The sequence below is a fragment of the Solanum lycopersicum genome, chromosome 1 (assembly GCF_036512215.1).
Source record: "Solanum lycopersicum chromosome 1, SLM_r2.1".
NCBI classification, from domain to species: Eukaryota; Viridiplantae; Streptophyta; class Magnoliopsida; order Solanales; family Solanaceae; genus Solanum; species Solanum lycopersicum.
The window spans coordinates 13048554-13066889 of NC_090800.1; the positions used below are offsets into that span (position 1 = coordinate 13048554).

The following is an 18336-nucleotide window of genomic DNA, read 5'->3' on the forward strand; positions in this document are numbered from 1 at the left end:
CCTTGAAACTGATAACTCACGAACTCAACACCAAACCGTTCTACTATACCCATCTTGTATAGTAGCTTATGACAGTCAACCAGAAAATCGTAAGCATCCTCAGATTCAGCACCCTTGAAGACTAGAGGTTTCAATTTAAAGAACTTACTGAAAAGTTCATGCTGATCATTTGTTATTATAGGCCAAGTTGTCAGACGTGGAAACGTGCCTATGTCCAATGAGGCATCCATACGAGGAGCCATAGTGGTTGCATGTTGTACCTCTGAAACCGGAGGTGTTGGTGCAGAAAACACTGGAGGTGCCTGACCCTGATCAGAAAAACCACTAAGATAAGCGAGCACCTGATTTATCATCTCTGGGGTAGGCTGGGGTGGCAATCCCTCATTCTGCACATGTTCATTTTCTCCATCCTCCCCTTCTTTTATTACTTCCTCAGTCGGTGGAGGAGTCACTGCCCTAGTATCAGATGGGCTAGGTGCTAGTCCTCTTCCCCTAGAGGACGTCCTCCCACGACCTCTACCACGGCCTCTTGCCGCTGCTCTTCCTCGAGCTATAGCCCCAGTGGCTGGCTCAGACGCACCCTGTCCCGCCGGTGCTGGTGTTGGTGTCGGTGTAGTCGTTGCTCTAGTTCTAACCATCTGCGAAAGAGAGTGAAGATGGTCAGATACCAATTTGTATCACCTAGATACCAATTGGATTCAAGTAGTAGCACGAAAGAAAGAAAGAAAGAATGAAATTTTCCTAAAGTCTTATAGCCTCTCAAAGAAGAGTAAAGGCGTCCCCCTACCGTTCCTTAAGACTCTACTAGACTTGTTCTTGTGTCATGAGACCAACGAACCTAATGCTCTGATACCAAGTTTGTCACGACCCAAACCCGAGCCGCGATTGGCACCCACACTTACCCTCCTATGTGTGCGAACAAACCAATCTAAACCTTAACATTTCAATGTAATATCAACATAAAGTAATGCGGAAGACTTAACTCATTAATAAAAACCAATTCAATAACTATTATTTCCCAAAATCTGGAAGTCATCATCACAAGAACATCTATGATCAAATTACTAAATCTAAGGGTTTCTAAGAAGCTAAAAATACATAAAAGCTAGTCCATGCCGGAACTTCAAGGCATCAAGACATGAAGAGGAAGATCCAGTCCAAGCTAGAAGCATTAGCTCACCCTGATATCCGGAGTAATGAAGACTGGCTAGAGTTACTGTTGAGTCGAAGATGACGGCACATTTGCTGCACTCCACAAATAAACAAGAAGAAAACATAAAAGTCGGGGTCAGTACAAAACACGGGTACTGAGTAGATATCATCGGCCAACTCAACATAGAAATCAATATATACCAAGTGATATCATAAAATCAACTATGATACTCAACATGTAGCAACAGCAAGTACTATATCATTAACAATTACCGTCAAGTTCACACATGAGGACTCAAGCCTCAATACCATACTCATTTGGGAATTATGTTCATTAGATTGAGTATATTACCATCTTTCAAGATTCATTATCTTTATTTCTCTTGTGTCGGTATGTGACACTCCGCTCCCTCATATTCATTAATCCTCTTGTGTCGGTACGTGACACTCCGATCCCCTACTACTATGTGTCGAAACGTGACACTCCGATCCCCTAAATCTACGTGTCGGTTCGTGACACCTGATCCCCTAAATCTACGTGTCGGTTCGTGACACCCGATCCCCTAAATCTATGTGTCGGTTCGTGACACCCGATCCCCTAAATCTACGTGTCGGTTCGTGACACCCGATCCCCTACATCTACGTGTCGGTTCGTGACACCCGATCCCCTAAATCTACATGTGAGTTTGTGACACCCGATCCCCTAAATCTATGTGTCGGTTCGTGACACCCGATCCCCTAATCTCCTTCTATCAATTCATCAAGCCTTCTTTCTTACCAAGGCATCATCAATCTCATTACTTTAGTTCATCAAGCCTTCTTTTATGCCAAGGCATCATCAATCTCATTATTTTAGTTCATCAAGCCTTCTTTTATACCAAGGCATCATCATTAACAAAGACATTAGGGTTTTTGCAAGATTTGGGATTCAATAACTTCATCATGCTTATATAATCACACTTATATAATTACATTCATGCAAGCATACAATTAAGCACATAGCAGGGTTTACAATATTATCAATACATATCATTCGCTATTAAGAGTTTACTACGAATATCGTAAGAGAAACCATAACCTACCTCCACCGAAGACTAGTTATCAAGCAAGAATTTCCAAAGCCTTGTGTTTTCCTCCTCTCGTTCGATTCTCCCTCTTTCTCTTTGTTCTTTCTATTTTCTTATTCAAACCCTCTTTCTTTTACCCTAATTAGTATATAATTAAGAATGAAATATGGCAATAATAACCCACTAATTAACTTAAGGTTACCTCTTTTAACCCCCAAGTAATTAGACTTATTAACCTTAACCCTCTAACTTTATAATTAAAGTAGGAATAGTCCAAAACGTCCCTTAAAACGTGTAAAGAAATCCGGTCCGTCGCCTCAGCTTGTTTTTCCAGAAATAAAATCTGCTGTTCAAAACGACTAAACAGGTCGTTACAACTTTTTTTCACAACTAACACGTTATGTATAATAAACATACAAATGAACATATTGAAGTTCTCTTACCTAAATATCTGTTGAAATGGCTTTACACTGTGACTTAACATAAAATGCTTTTTTTCTTATCTTTGTAAAAATGTGTTCTTTCTATGCTTGTATATTGCATAAATAATATCTTAAACGGAAAATAGAGAAAATAGTAATACATATCAATTTATTGGGAAAGAACAGATTATAATATATTTGTTTTTTCGTCGTCATGGACGAATATTTGTTAGAGTTCAGATTCCATCCAGTGGAGCTATTATTCTTCCAAGAAAGAGGCATAGATTCTAAAACACATTTTCTCTTATGGTCTTTTCTGATGTTGTGATGATGTTTCAACTTTTCTTGTAACAACTTGATGCTCTAATCGGATCACTGAATGTCAAGGGTGAAAGAGTGAAGACTCTTAAAAGAAACTGGAAAATGACCTCTACCACAAAATAAGGCTAGTTGAACTTCGAATGAAATACATTAAACTTTATTTATGTTTCAAAATCATATTCTAACAGGTAATTGTTTCATCATCTCTTATTTATTTGTCTATTTTACTTTTGACTTTCTATGTCTTAATTGCTACTTATGTTTTAGTTAGTTTTTGGGCAGAGGTTGAAAAAGAAGTTTAAGCTACATGTTTGTTTTAAAGAAAACATTGATCATTAGTGTGACAAAGTTTTATTTATTTTTGTACCGTTGTGTTGAGTGGATTTAAAGATGTTCCAAGCATATAGCATTCATGCGAAAATATTTTCTTAAAATATCTTATTCATGACATTCGGTAATTAGCATGCGATGATTATCTGGCCTCAAGTTAACTTATATCAAACTATTTTCTCCAAATTTTATCAAAATAAAATAAAAATATAATTTATTTTAAGAAAATTGGGCCCGTGCTGGTACGGGAAATCACCTACTGGTTGTATTGTAAAATAAGATGATAATATTTTAAGTTATTTGAATAATTTTATTTTAAAATTTATGCTCTTCAATTTTTTATTAGATATATTGTGTTGCAAACTAAGATAATAGTTAAGTATTTATTATTTAGGGTGAGTTTAGTACGAAAGAAAACATTTTTCGGAAAATAGTTTCTAATTTTTCATGTTTGATTGGGTGAAATATTTTAAAAAATATTTTCCAACTCATTTTCCTCAAATCTAAAGAAAATGACTTCCCCTTAAAAGATTAAGAAAAACATTTTTCAAAACTTTCCTCCAACTTTAAATTACAATTTCTTTTGGTTGAAAAAATCAATTATTTTTGTTAAGAAAATAAATAAATTTAAAACTTATTATAAAAAATATTTTTCAACTTATTTTTTTTTATTTTTAACCCCAACCTCACCCGGAGCTTCCCCTTCCCCCCCGGCCAGCCCCCTACCCTACCATCCTCCTAGACTACTGTTGTTAATAATGAGTGCATAACTCATTTAAATAATCGTCTGAAAAATTGATGATATATTATTTTGAAAAAATTGTTTTTCCCATTTATGGAAATAAATACTATATAAAAGAAAACTGTGTGTAATGTGAAGTACTACTACTACCTTAAACATCACACCAAAATCTATATTACCAGGTATTACGTAGATTATGTTATTTGGAAATTTTGTTTTCCCTACTTATGGAAATTTAATATAAAGGAAAATAGGAAATAATGATATAACTACTTAACAGTAAATTGTCCAAAATTGTTTCCTTAAAATTAACGAAGTTTATCCTACTTGGGATTCTTGGCTATTTTAACTCTTTAAATTATTTTAATTTGGTTAACTAACATAATTAATTAAAAGGGATCTTCAACATTTTGAGACTTTTGACGTACTAATAAGTACTAATAAAGAAAAAGGAAAACTTAAGAGATTCTTGTTTTTTATATTTCATTTTATTTTTGGAACTTTAGAAGTACTTGGAAATTATATTTTCTAAAAGTCCTATGCGTGTTTCTTAAATTGTATTATTAAAAAAGCAAGGAGACAATTAATCTACTCCTATAAAAAGCCTCATAAAATCATTCGTTCAAATCACTAGTATTCAGGTTCAAAGGTCTTAATTCTTTGTTAGTGTTAAAGTGTATAGCTATGACTTTCTTGGGAAAAGCAATATTAGTTGTGTTGGTGGTGATGATGGCTACTTCGAGATCCGCCATAACTACTGTGTATCAAATTGGTGATCTTGCAGAGTGGACATTTGACTATAATTACAATGAATGGGTTTTTTTAAAAGTAATTCCAAGCTAGTGATACCCTAGCTAACATAATGTTTCATCATTTGCAAATACTTATAGTAGAGGAAATTTATATATAGGATAACGTTATATATAGTACTAAAATCAAATAAAACTTCAAAAAACATGGAAGTGAGTTTTAATATAATAATAAAAGTAGAACGTAGTCAAATTCAATAGTCAATGTTTAATGTTAGATTGTCAATTAAGACACATGCAACTAAAAAAAAGCATATACATTGTCGAATTGTATAACAACATTTTTATTTATGATGTAAAGTAAGTTAGAATTTCGAGTTTATAAATTTTTAATCTAAAATTGAGTTCTTACTAAACTACTTAGACATATCGAGTAATAAATTATAAAGTTATGTCAACCTCCTATTGATCTTTTCATGCGATTTAACTACGACCCATCATTGCACAACGTGATGCAAGTTAACATCAACGACTACAAATCATGCACAACTAGTAATCCAATTGCAACATTCAACTCTGGTAGTGATTCAACCACCCTTGACACACCTGATGGAGATTACTTCTTCATATGTGGTATTCCTGGTGATTGTGTATCTGGACTCAAATTACACATCAAAGTTGTTCCAACATTGTTTCATCTACCCATGGTTTAGACATTACAGTAAAAAATTTCATATTGTTTTTTTTAATTAGGTTTATTTTTGTTTGGAATGGATCTATCTTTGTCCATTTGTTTTGAAGTTTTTGGTAGTTATTTAGTATTAGTTGTGTAAGTGGTTTTTCTACCAATTTATTAATGACAATTTTAGATTATGATTTATTGTTAGTTACTATTCTTGATGGTATTTTGTATTTATATAATGGAACTTTTACTTAAATAGTATATTTTATTTGATTAATTGGACGAAAAGGCACTACAAAAAAACACTAAAAATCTGGGGGTTAAAATTACATATTCCGAAGGTCAGTAACCCCCGCAACTTAGTTTTATGGCAGTGGCAGAAACTCCTACAATTAGGTGTACCACAATTATGTTGCAGGGGTTTTTTTCCAACCCCTGGTACCAGTAGCGGGGGTTTGCTAACGGGGGTTTTGAACCCACAAATTGATAACTGCACAAATTCTAGGATTTAGAACCCCAACAATTTATATACTCTGGGAGTAAAAAACCCCACGATTCATGAATTATACATTAAAACTAACAAGAGTTTTAACTCCTGCTATTTATGAAATGTATCTTTTTCTAAAATTTTGCTGGAAATTAAATATTCAAATTTAAATAATAATAACTAATTAATTAACATAGACAAATCTAAAAGGGCATATTACTATATGAAATAACACAATAGTTCACCACAAAAGCATGTCATAAAGTGTACTATTACTTCTACAAACTTAATTGGAACATGTTATTCACTTCAACCATATTATTACAAGAAACTTTCAATCACTACAAAAACTTGCTTGAACTTCAAATCACTACAAAAAATTGCTTAAACTTTAGATCACTAGCAACCAAACTCAAGAAAGGATCTACAATTATTCATGAAACTTCAGCGGGGTTCACTACGATTACTATCACTAACATCACCTGGCTGCAAAGGAAAATACACATGTAAGTGACTTCATGCAAACTCAAGACTTTTACTCTGATAAAATATGAAATAATGCAAGCTAACACTAAGCATGTGAACAACAATACTAAGTTCACTACTATGAAAGTAAATACCAATGCCACTCATTAACAAATAGGAGATGTAATCATGCAATTTGCTTAGAGATATGAATTGTCTTTGCAAATACAACAAGACCAAGCAATTCAAATGAGTTTATGCGGAAATACTCATAGCATGATTGCATTTAAGGATATGAAAATCACAAATCCTAAAACTGATTCGACCTCAACAAATAACAATAGTAGTACATATCTGCATATGTGCAAATATGCATACGTACAATAGCTATTTTTTTTTCTTGCCTTCTGACAGTACCTGGATCAACTTATGCAAACTTGACTATTTCACCGAGTACTTGCTAACCTCTGCCTACCAAGACTTTGGGAATGAGAAGAAATCACCTAATGTTTCTCTCTATTAACATTTGAACCCTAATTTCCAATGATTTCCTCCCTCCCCCCCCCCCCCCACCCCCTAATCGATCAGTAGACCACACTATTGGGTGCACACATAAGCATAGCTATCTAATTGCAGAAAGCACCAACAAGAAGGAGCAGAAAGTCCAAAGGGTTACACACATCCTATGATTTACCTGATGTTACTCGGCAGGCTAAGGAAAAGAAGTCAACAACAAGAACAATGCAAAGTAAATACAAACTTGTCGTTTAGACGCCAGAAGAAAACTCTTCATGGACTATAAATTAGGTTGTTGTGTATTTCCATAAGAGTACATAATGTTGCACAAGAAGCTCAAAAGGAAAATCATCTCCATTTACAAATATTGGACAGTAAAGGCCAATGTGCTGCACATTATGCACTAGCAGTGGCCATGCATATGTAGAATTGTTTTTCAATTAGCATTTGATGCACTAGCATTTGTTTTTCAATTAGCATTTGATGTAAACTAAACGAACATATCTGATATATAAATAAGGTCATTGAAGAAGAGAGAATGTAAACATTATATTTACCATTGTAGTAGTAGGAGCAAATAACCCCACAAATTGTTCTGGTAATGCCCCTTCTTTCATTATCATATATGACTTGAAAGCAGCCATCATTTGAATGTGAGAATTCAACAATTTATTGTAGTTCTCCTGGCAATTGGATGGACATGAAACACTCGAAGCATTCATACCGCTGAATCGAGGTCTTGCTTGTTTAAAAACTCTAGTGGGAACAACTCCTAATCCCAAACACCTTACCCTTCCAGAGTGCTCTTTTCCTAGAATTTTTCCAACTGCATCATCTGGCGATATTATAGACTCATCCACAGTGCTTTGACTCAGATTTTGCTGAATTTTTTCCTGAGTATAGTACACACAGAACACTTTATCAAAATTTTAAAAAGTAATTGAGAACAAAGATGTATTACCTAAATATAATCAAAGTGCATTCACATATTCCTGAGTTAGGAATTCCTTTACTCCTGATTTTAGCATTCATAAAATAAGCAAAGTACATGCATATATTCAATCCAAGTGAGAGATAATTAGTGAGACATAATTTTATATCATTTACTCAAGCAAGGATTTTAAATCACTTCAAAATGACAGCACACTATACTAAACAAGGCACCATCAAACTGATTTGAACAATAACAATGACGAAAATATTAACAGAGAATCTCAGGTTTAAAATAAATAAGAGACTAAACATAAACTGCTTGACTTAACTTGTTAATAGAATAGTGACAGACTTGACACAACCAAGGAACTGGAATGCTATTATTTCCCCCATTAACTAACTTACACAGATAATTTTTGCCGCTTCATTTACATATGCTCCATCTTCATTCTTATGAGTAGCAAGATAAAGTTCTGCTCGTCCAGGCATTTGACCGGTCTCAGCCATCTATAAGCAAAACAATCAACTTAGAATAACTTAACTAATTAAAAATAATTACAAAATAAGTCATCTTAATAACTAAATAAAATGAAAAGAACTAAAATCTTTAACCATTTCAGCCCTTCTTCTAGAGTTAGCTTTGGATCCACCTGTGTGTGGAATGATTTGTTTCTTTCGACTTTCAGCATTTCTATTGCACACTTCCTAACAAAAAAGATACACGAAATTCAATCATTAGAAAGTAATTATATGACTACACATACTACTTAAAACAATTAAATATATATACCTGTGTTTCTTTTTTATAACGATAATTAACATAAGAAGTCCACTGATCTCTTGGAATTCCAGGTGGAACATTATCCATAATCTGAGTTTTGCTTTTAAGTGGATCACTGAACACTTTCCATATGTCCAACCTATTTGCACTCCACTTCTTTGAAATACAGTTATAAACATATCGTCGAGCAGCTAAGTTGGTTGTCTCAAAAAAAATCGAGGCTTCAATAATAAACACCAGTTAGCTTACCTATTAAATTTAAATATAAAGATTCGAGAAAAGAATATAAGTATAGTATTCAGAATATAGAGTTTATACCACTATGATTTGATTAAAGACACTATCGAAGTATGACATAGGCATATTTGGCCATTTGTCAAAGTGCATTGGAAATAAGGACGAATCAGCAGCTAAAATTCCACAAAAACCAGAAAGAAGGGGTTGTGCTTCTCCAAATGGACAATCCAGGTAGTCAAAATTGACCACAATACGATCTTCTCCAGATAAATTTAGCACTTCTTTGACTTTCACTTTGAGTTTTTTTTTTGTTTCCTTCTGAATCTGGAATAGTGAAAATGATATAAAATGAAAACATGTTCAATTTTCCAACCAATCATGTTCTAGAGTGGGTTGTAGTACTTGTTTATGTTTTTAATTGTTTCCCTCTATTGTTCCACAGTGGGTTGTTGCCTTTTATTATTCTTTATTATGTGATGTATTATGTTTTTAATTGTTTCCCTTCAATTGCAGCAACAATGACTTTTGATCATCAAGACATTGAGGGAAAACCAAGAAACTTGTATTTTTTTTCACTTTGTGATTAAAATGAAGGGAGTAGGTAGAAAAGAAGATGAAAAGTGAGGGGAAAAATAGGACAAACCCCTCTAACAAGAAGAAGAAAAACAAGACAAATGGAGAAGAAGAAAAAAAGATGAATAAGAAAGCAGAAGTGTAAAGTTTACCTATTGCTTCTACGGTCCAATACTCCGTAGACTCACGTCCAACAACACGCTTCTTAAATGATTTCGGTTGTGATTCGGCCTGACTTGATGAAGTCGAATGTGATACAGCCTGATTTGAGGAAATAGACTGTGATGCAGCCTGAGTTGACTGAACCGGCTGTGATGTAGCCTAAACTGAGGAAGTCATCTGTTTTTTCGCCTGAACTGATGAAATCGATTGTGATGTGGTTGGTTGTGCGTAGGGCTGAACTGACAATGTAGGTTGTGTTTGAACTGAGTTTTGCAAGTTCTGCCAGCGCTTGGTCTTTGCCATTTCTACAATAAACCAAAGATAAGATAAATCAGAAATTCTTAAAAAAAATACTGTTATTGCAATACTTGTAAAGATTACTGGTTCATCCAGTTATAAGACTGCAGATTTTCATAAGAAATTTGTATCCAGATCCACACACACATGAAAAGTTCAAATCTTAATAAAAGAGTGATGTGATTAGCATATACAAATAGTTTTTCCTTTACACCAAAACTAAAAAGCATGCTATGTGTGTTCAGACATATGCTCCTCTGTTGAGATTTGGACATTTCCATAATCAACATCGAAAAAATTTTCAAATTCTTGTTGTTGGTAGGGCTCATTCTCAAATATCTCTTCTTCATCAACTTGTCCCATGTCAAACACATCTCTTGGTTGTAAATGTATAGCTACACTCCATTCTTTATCTGTTTCATCATCAACATAGAAAACCATATTTGCTTGTGATGCTTCAATATAAAGATCATCATCCTCACGATCACCGCTGTGAATCAATTTAGAAAAATTGACACAATTAAAGTTCCAAACATCTCTTTTAAACCCTCTATCTCGAGTAGCGTCAGCCCACTTGCATTTGAAAAGCACAACCCTGAACTTTCCATAATAGTTAAGCTCAATAATATCTTCCAATTTCCCATAATATGGCAAATCTGCTTGTCTTGCATTTCTATCAGCACAAGATGCAACGCAAGAAGTGTTAGACATAAGAAAAACTCCACTATTTTGAGTTTTCAATCCTTGTTCTCTTGACAAAGTTCGAAATTTGAACCCATTAATGTTATAAGCAGTGAATCTTCTTGCATATGGCGCTGGACCTTGTGCTAAAAACTTTATATCATCAGAGATTGTGTCTTCTATATCTGGATTCATTATCTAAATAAGAAAAATATTTTCGTCAGATATTCTAAATTGAATTAGAAATCCTATGCAAAACTATCATCTAATTTCAATCACTCACCCGCTTAGGAAACCAATCAGTAAACTCTCTATTAATTCTCTTTTCTACCTCTGTTATCGAAGGTTTTCTGCCTCTTGAACTCCTTTTAATGTGTTGCCTAAATTCACTACAAATAAAATCAATGAACAACCATTTTACTAATGTTTTTTAATAGATCAAGCTTATTTAAATTACTTACTCAATAAATGGCTTTGCTGAAGCGCAATTAAGTAATACATATCGATGAGCTTGAGTTTTCTCCAAATGAGTCAAAGCAAATGTTATGAAGCCTCCGACAACTTTACCTTGTCGAGGGAACATAGATGACCTTTCAGGAACCTCATCATAATTTGTTTCATCATTTACTCGTTTAGGCCTATTTACCCTCGATTCGATATCCTCAAAATAACGAGAATAAAGAGTTAGAGCTTCTTCAATTTTTTGACCTTCAGCTATACATCCTTCTGCCTGTGATTTGTTCCCTATAAGTGACTTGAAATGACCTAACAATCTACCATTAAAATTAGATAGTATTAGAACAAGCATTTACTTTGAGACAAAAGTTTTTAAAAATAAGATATTTTACCTTTCAACAAAATACATCCATCGATAATGTACTGGACCACCTTGTATTACTTCGTCCACTAAATGGACAGTTAAATGAACCATTACAGTAAAAAAGGATGGAAGGAACAACATCTCTAGGTGGCAAAGAGTGATAACAATCCGTTTTTGTAGTTTTTCAAGGTCCATGAGGCTCAAGTTTTTCAGACAAATGTGTCTAAAAAAAGAACAGAACTCTACCAAAATTGCTACAACTTGATTTGGAAGCACATTGCGAATTGCTATCGGCAGTAATTGTTCCATAATGATGTGACAATCATGACTTTTTAATCCAAAGATCCTCTTTGATTCTAGATGTATACAACGAGATATATTACTCGAATAACCATCGGGCATTAAGATATTCTTTAAAGTTGTAAGGAAGGTCACTTTCTTATCCTTTGGAATTGTAAATGCACCAAGCCGAAAATCACCATTCTCATCTGCCCAAAGGTCTTCCCTTATACCCATATCTTGTAGATCTTTTCGCGCTTCAATGTGATCCTTTGACTTTTCTCTATCATTTAACAGAGTGTGAATAATATTGTCAAAAACATTTTTTCAATATGCATAACATCTAAATTATGGCGCAACAAGTTGGATTCCCAATAAGGAAGATTGAAGAATATGCTTTTTTTCTTCCACTGTTTAGTTGAACCTTCACCCACACTGCTTTGTCTATTTTTTTTTCTTTTTCTTTTTATTTTATCATTCAACTTTTCTTGTCTTCCAAATGTAACATTAATATTTGTCACTTGTTGCAAAATATCAGATCCAGATAACTTTTTGGGGGGGTTTCTTTCTTCTACAGTTCCATCAAATTGATTCCTCATTAATCTGAATTTGTGATTTCTTGCCAAAAATCGACGATGACCAACAAAGCACCACTTTCTACTACGAGTAAGTCGACAAGGTTTCATGTCAAAATTACAAGATGGACATGCAAAACCGGTATATGTGTTCCAACCAGATAAGATACCGAGTCCCGGAAAATCACTAATTGTCCACATAAGAGCTGCCCGCATTCTAAACATTTCATTCTTTGATGAATCAAAAGTCTGTACACCTTCACTCCACAACTCATTCAACTCCTTAATAAGTGGTTGTAAGTATACATCTATGTTATTTCCCACCATTCGTGGACCTGGAATGATCATTGATAGAATAGAATTTGGTTGTTTCATGCACAACCAAGGTGGTAAGTAATATGGAACCAAAATTACAGGCCAAATGCTATTATTAGTACTCATCGCTCCAAAGGGATTGAAACCATCACTAGCTAACCCTAATCGAACATTTCGAGATTCAAAAGCAAATTCAGGATAAGTTGTATCAAATCTCTTCCATGCCTCACCATCTCTAGGATGCCTTAAAATTCCATCTTTGTTACCACCTTCCGTATGCCACCTCATATGTTCTGCCATCTTAGAGCACATGAACAGTCTTTGTAATCTTGGCTTTAATGGGAAGTAACGCAAAATTTTTGCAGGTCTCTTTTTTTTCTTCTTACCCCTAGCAACCACTTTACTGTTTGTATTCTTCTCATGAAGCTTCCATCTCGAAGTATGACAATGCTTGCATGTTTCCTCATTAACATCATCTCCCCAATACAACATGCAATCATTTGGACAAGCATCAATCTTAACATAATCAAGACATAACTTGTTGATAGTTTTCTTAGCCTCATAAAAAGAATCAGGGATCTTTGCAAATTCAAAGGCATCCCTGAGTAGATCCAATATCATAGTCATTCCTTTGTCACTTAGACTAGACAAACACTTTATATGATATAACTTTAACAAAAACTCTAATTTTGAGTACTTAGACCCTTCATACAATTCTTCCCTTCCATCTTTGAGCAACTCAAAAAAGTCTTTGTCATATGATGTGGGTATATCCTTTAATATCTCTTCTTCTGCCACTATTTGCGATGGACCTACATCAAATCTCTCTTGCCTAAAGCCATGAAATGCTTCGTTAATCAATAATTCTACAGGATTTTTTGGAGGCAGTGTATCCTGAGTAAACTCTCTGCTTTTAGAATTTTGTAACACACTTGTTTCCCCATGCATAACCCAAATGACATAATTTTGAGGAAATGGCTTGCAAATCAAATGATCAAATACTACCTCTCTAGTCTGCCATTTTCCAAAACAACATTGAGGACACGGGCATTTTATTCTATCTTCTATAGCTCCATTTTTAAAAGCAAATTCCAAAAACTGATTCAAACCAACCAGATATTCCTTTGTGGTCCTTGGCATTCTAATCCAAGATTTATCCATCGAAAAAACAAAATTAGCAGACAATATCACCTATAAGATTTTCATGAGAAAATAATAAGGTTAGAGTGATATTTTAACAATTTTATGTACCAGCTAATGCAGAAATGGAGTATATACAGAAATGGTCGTAATGTTTTCTTTTTGCATGCCAAAATTGTAACATAATGAACACAGGAAGTGGATGTGGATTTACAGAACAACAATCTGAGAGAAAATGTGTATTTTTTCTTTATTTAGTACTACTGTAGTAAGCGCACCTGAATTATTTACAGGCTTGTACTCGATATTCAATCACTTTGTGTATGTACTAACTTATTCGGCAGAAACTCATTGATTTATTTTGTAAGTAAAATAAAACAGATAGCTGAGATTGAGAAAGATCAGCATCAACAAATGAACTTGATACCAGGAAGTTCATCAAGCTATCATCAAAGAGTACCAACATATATCAAAAGGGGGTCAGAGTACCTCAATTTTCTTTATCCTTAAACAAACAAGATCTAGCAGCTCTCTAGTTCCAGCTCCAGTTCAAGATAAATCAAATATTGAAAGGGAGGTCAGACCTGATAAATTAAACAAAACAAATATAGTATGTGATATATCCATTCCAGTACAGCCAAATCACAATTAGGAGTGATCTATTTGACTGCTAAACTCAATAGTTGTATGCTTTGTTATGAGAAACTTCCTTGCATTGAGCAGAATATTGGCATACTGTCTGACCAGAAATACTAGATAAACCAGTTTGATCATTGCAATCTCCACACAAATAACGTTTCAAAACAACACCTAACTAGAAAATAGGAACAATATCCTCACACAGTAGTAGGTGTAGTCAGTAATGATATAATCCATGTAATATGAGAAAAGCAAACAAAGAAATTAAGAGATCCAGAGAATATAAACTACATTTTGAAAAGCAAAATTCAGTTCCTTAAGTGCTTAAGTTTCAACACTTAAAATAAGCTCAATTCCATATGCAGATCATTTATTTTCAATTTTTTATCAATTTACTTTACCTTCTTGTATTTCACAATGATTTTTTAAAATAGTTTTGTTTCTGTCTCAATATTCAATGAAATACATCTGCCAGGGATACTACCTGGAATTTTATATTAAAGAAAACGAATAATTATCTTATTTTGGTTCTTGTTCTACATGTTCATAATATTTGTGTGGCGCTAGTTGTAAGTGTAAACAGCACGATATATTTGTCCCTTGTTAATCATTTCAAACTGGATGCTTGTGTATGCTGAATAAACTCAACTTGTCTTGTTCTTTATTTGGAATGACCCTGGGAAATATGTCTTTCTTGTTCCAGCTTTTTCCCCCTACTATTCATGTACAGGTTTTGTTTGTTCTATCATGTGCCAATCATAGATTAATTCATGACTTGCTCAAGATTTAATAATGTATTATGTTGCTCAAAGTCAGTTGAGTTTATGTTTCATGCTTTGATAGTTCAAAATATTAGAGTTTTGAGTTTTGAAAAAGGTTATTTATTACATGTTTCTCTCGTTGATCGTGTTGATTGGTAACCCCACAAATAACGTTAAGTAATCTATACTACATAACATGTTTACACTAAACTTGTAAAAGCATTCTTTCATGGTTGTTATATATTACTGGAATCATTCTCTATGACTACTGTTGTTTCTAAGTAGTAGTGTTTTTGATGATTTTAATTCTATTAGGTATTGGAAAGATGTGCTGAATTAGTTGGTTTTCTTGGAAATGGTTCATAACTACGAATGCTTAAATGTTACAGCGTATAAGCTAAATGAAACTGAAAAAGGAACTTCCATCTAATGGCAATAGTTTGTATGTATTTGTTTAACTTTGAAAGCTCCAATCCATCTTAGCAAGCACTTAAGTTTCATATATAAAATTGTTCCAAGTGATCTCAAAACTATGCAAGGTTTCTATTTCTGACTCCACATCTATGAAACTGATTAATGGATTCTTAACTGATGGGCTTCAAATCAGAATAGAGGAGATCAAAAAATAATGCTGCTTCCATCCATTCATATACAAAGTGATTCAAAATCATAAAAGGCAGCACAAGTTGAGAACTTCAAAGACATAACACTGAAGTGCAAATCAAGTACTGCACTTACAAATTCGTTGTGATAGTTCTTTATGCTGTATGGGTTGATACCAGCAGGATCTTCCTCCAAAAAACTCTCCACATAGTGTAGTAAAAAAAAGCCCACAGTCCGATAGATTTTGCTGTTGCGGTAGCTACCATCAATGAAGGGAAAATGTAAGTACTTATACTCACTCAAACATATGCAAACTAAGAAAGCTAACCATCAAAAATCAAACACTCTCTTAATGAAGAAAAAATAGAAAATCTTAACTAGAAACTGTTTCAGGTTCAGGATTAATTAGAAAAATTAGAAAATCAAAAATCAAACACTCTCTCAGGTTCAGGATTAATTGAAATAGAAATTGTTTAAGGTGCAAAAGGTACTGCAAGAGACGGAATGGTACAAGGATTTGGACGCGGTGTTCTTAACTAGCAGTATCAGTCATCTTTCCCTTATATAAGTTGCAGAGATTGGCTTGAAACATCACAGGCAAACATAGAAGACTACACAAGGTCACTCCTATGAGATAGACTTTATCAAGTCATACAAGAATACAACAATCAGACTGTTCCAACATCATCATTAATAGATATTACCCCACCCCCATCTCTAATAAGAGTATTTACACCAATTTCAAACTTTTCTAACTCTGGTAAACCAACCATTAGATTTATGTAGCAGAAATAGTACATATCATCAGAATCCACTAAAACGCAAAAACTGGCTGAAGGAGAGTAACAAGTTGTAATATTTTAATTTTTATACCATGCTGATTTTTCTTTCTTTTCTCCCACAAGACCGATACTGCATCAGTATTAACAGAAGCCATTGGCTATATTCAGTTCCTTCAGGACCAAATACTGGTAATAACATACTCATTCTGCTTTATTAATTTCCTCTTGAATTCAACTTGATATTCATATAAAAAAAATCCCTTATAATTATGCAGACATTGATTATGCCTTATACGAAATCAACTGAAAGGAAGCTCCATCACATAAATCTAAAGGTAAGTGAGAAATTAATATTGTTAAATATACTGGGATAATTTCAGAGACCGGAACTCTGCTAAAACAGGACTTGGTTGTGTAGCTAAACTAACCTACTACAGTTAATAAAAAAAACATTTGCTGATAAGTGAAATCGAGGGCATATGTAGCAGCTAAACAAAGAGAAACTATATACACCTTACGCATAAACAAGGATTGACAGAGAAGACAAATTTTACAAAGAAACAAGCCACCTGTTGAGCAAAACGATTGAGACAAGAATCTATAGACACAAAATGCCTCGAAAAATTTGTAATTATCGCCAAAATTATAACAAAATAAACCTAATTCTACCACAAAATACATGTTCAAATTAAATATTTTGAACTTTTCCTCCAAGACTAATACAACAATATTAACCTAATTTTACCTCCATGCATCTATAGAAACAGCAAAAAAACAAGCTTACATAGTAAATACAAGCAATAATTTGTACAATTTGTGAAGATTCAGATGAGAAAATCCAAAAATATGAAGCTGGTTCATTATTCGAAGAGGTGATAAGTGGAAAACATTACCTTACAACACCTATCCCATTTTGAATCTCGTGAGTAGCTGAAGTTTATAGAGCTGTGAGGAGACGCCGGAGGAGTGCGATGGTGACGACGGAGAAGACCGCTAGACGTCGGAGCAGTGAGAGAAGTGTACTGAGGTACAGTGAGAGAAGTGTGACAGTGAGAGAGATAATTTGGAAGTTTCCTAAAGTTGGGTTTATTTTGTGTTTTGCAATTTAAAGTAAAAATAACTTTTTATTAAATTATCTATTTTCAAAAGTTGTGAGTATTTGTATTTCATAAATAAAAAATATATATCTTATATTATGAAATAAAAAATATATTCTGAAATAGCATATGTTTAAACTCTCGGTATTTACTTAAAAAAAATTTTAGGGGTTTTAAGTCCCGCTAAATATTTTTATTTTCCGTCAGCTATTAAACCCCCGTTATTTAATGTAATATGTGGGAGTTGTAGCTAACCTCCGCTTTGAAACCCCCACGATTTAGGTGTTTTTTTGTAGTGAGGAAGACTCAATTCTCGGGGTGATCAATTGATTGATTGAACACGAGTGCTTTCCTAAGCCTTGTAATTTAGTAGAATTCGTCTATTACTTTGTGTGTTGTGAGTAATCGCTATGAGGTGAAAGGTCAATTTTCCTCTTGATAAATCTTAATGAATAAAAAAGGGTGAAATGAAAAGATCATGTGCTAATCATAATGCTTGTGGATTTCATTGTGGTGGTCCCTATTTGATTGATTGGTGAAATGCTTGATGGTACGAATGTGGACTTGAATTGCGTTAATCGTTGTCTCTTAATTTTGTGTGGTGTGAGAGTTATAATACCGACGTATTGTTATGCCTATAACAACATAAAAGAAAGGATGATATTGACCTTGACTTAAAGATGGGAGAACCTACCACAGAATATTTCACAGTCAATAATCATTTTTGT

General features: G+C 33.8%; 1 protein-coding gene across 10 annotated transcripts; it reads right to left on the reverse strand.

Annotated features, from left to right (window-relative positions):
• Nucleotides 1-6140: 6140 nt before the first annotated feature.
• Nucleotides 6141-17625, reverse strand: LOC101252308 (uncharacterized). Of its 10 annotated transcripts, XM_069297015.1 has the most exons (11): nt 17405-17616; nt 15865-15988; nt 14216-14310; nt 9610-9924; nt 8966-9208; nt 8657-8868; nt 8479-8571; nt 8272-8373; nt 7725-7826; nt 7491-7616; nt 6141-6438 (listed from the first exon to the last, which is right to left on the reverse strand). In XM_069297015.1, the coding sequence occupies exons 6-11, from the start codon at nt 8732-8734 to the stop codon at nt 6397-6399; spliced, it is 543 nt and encodes a 180-aa protein (XP_069153116.1). In that variant the 5' UTR covers nt 8735-8868; nt 8966-9208; nt 9610-9924; nt 14216-14310; nt 15865-15988; nt 17405-17616; the 3' UTR covers nt 6141-6396. The 10 variants fall into 10 exon arrangements, 9 of the variants coding, with proteins under 9 accessions (XP_069153116.1, XP_069153114.1, XP_069153117.1 ...); XM_069297013.1 differs by having other exon boundaries at nt 7491-7826; nt 17405-17613; XM_069297016.1 differs by having other exon boundaries at nt 7491-7826; nt 8479-8567; nt 17405-17612.
• Nucleotides 17626-18336: the final 711 nt, after the last annotated feature.

Excerpts from the sequence above, each read along its gene's own strand:
- LOC101252308 (XM_069297004.1), bottom strand. The coding sequence starts at position 13,747 with ATGGATAAATCTTGGATTAGAATGCCAAGGACCACAAAGGAATATCTG.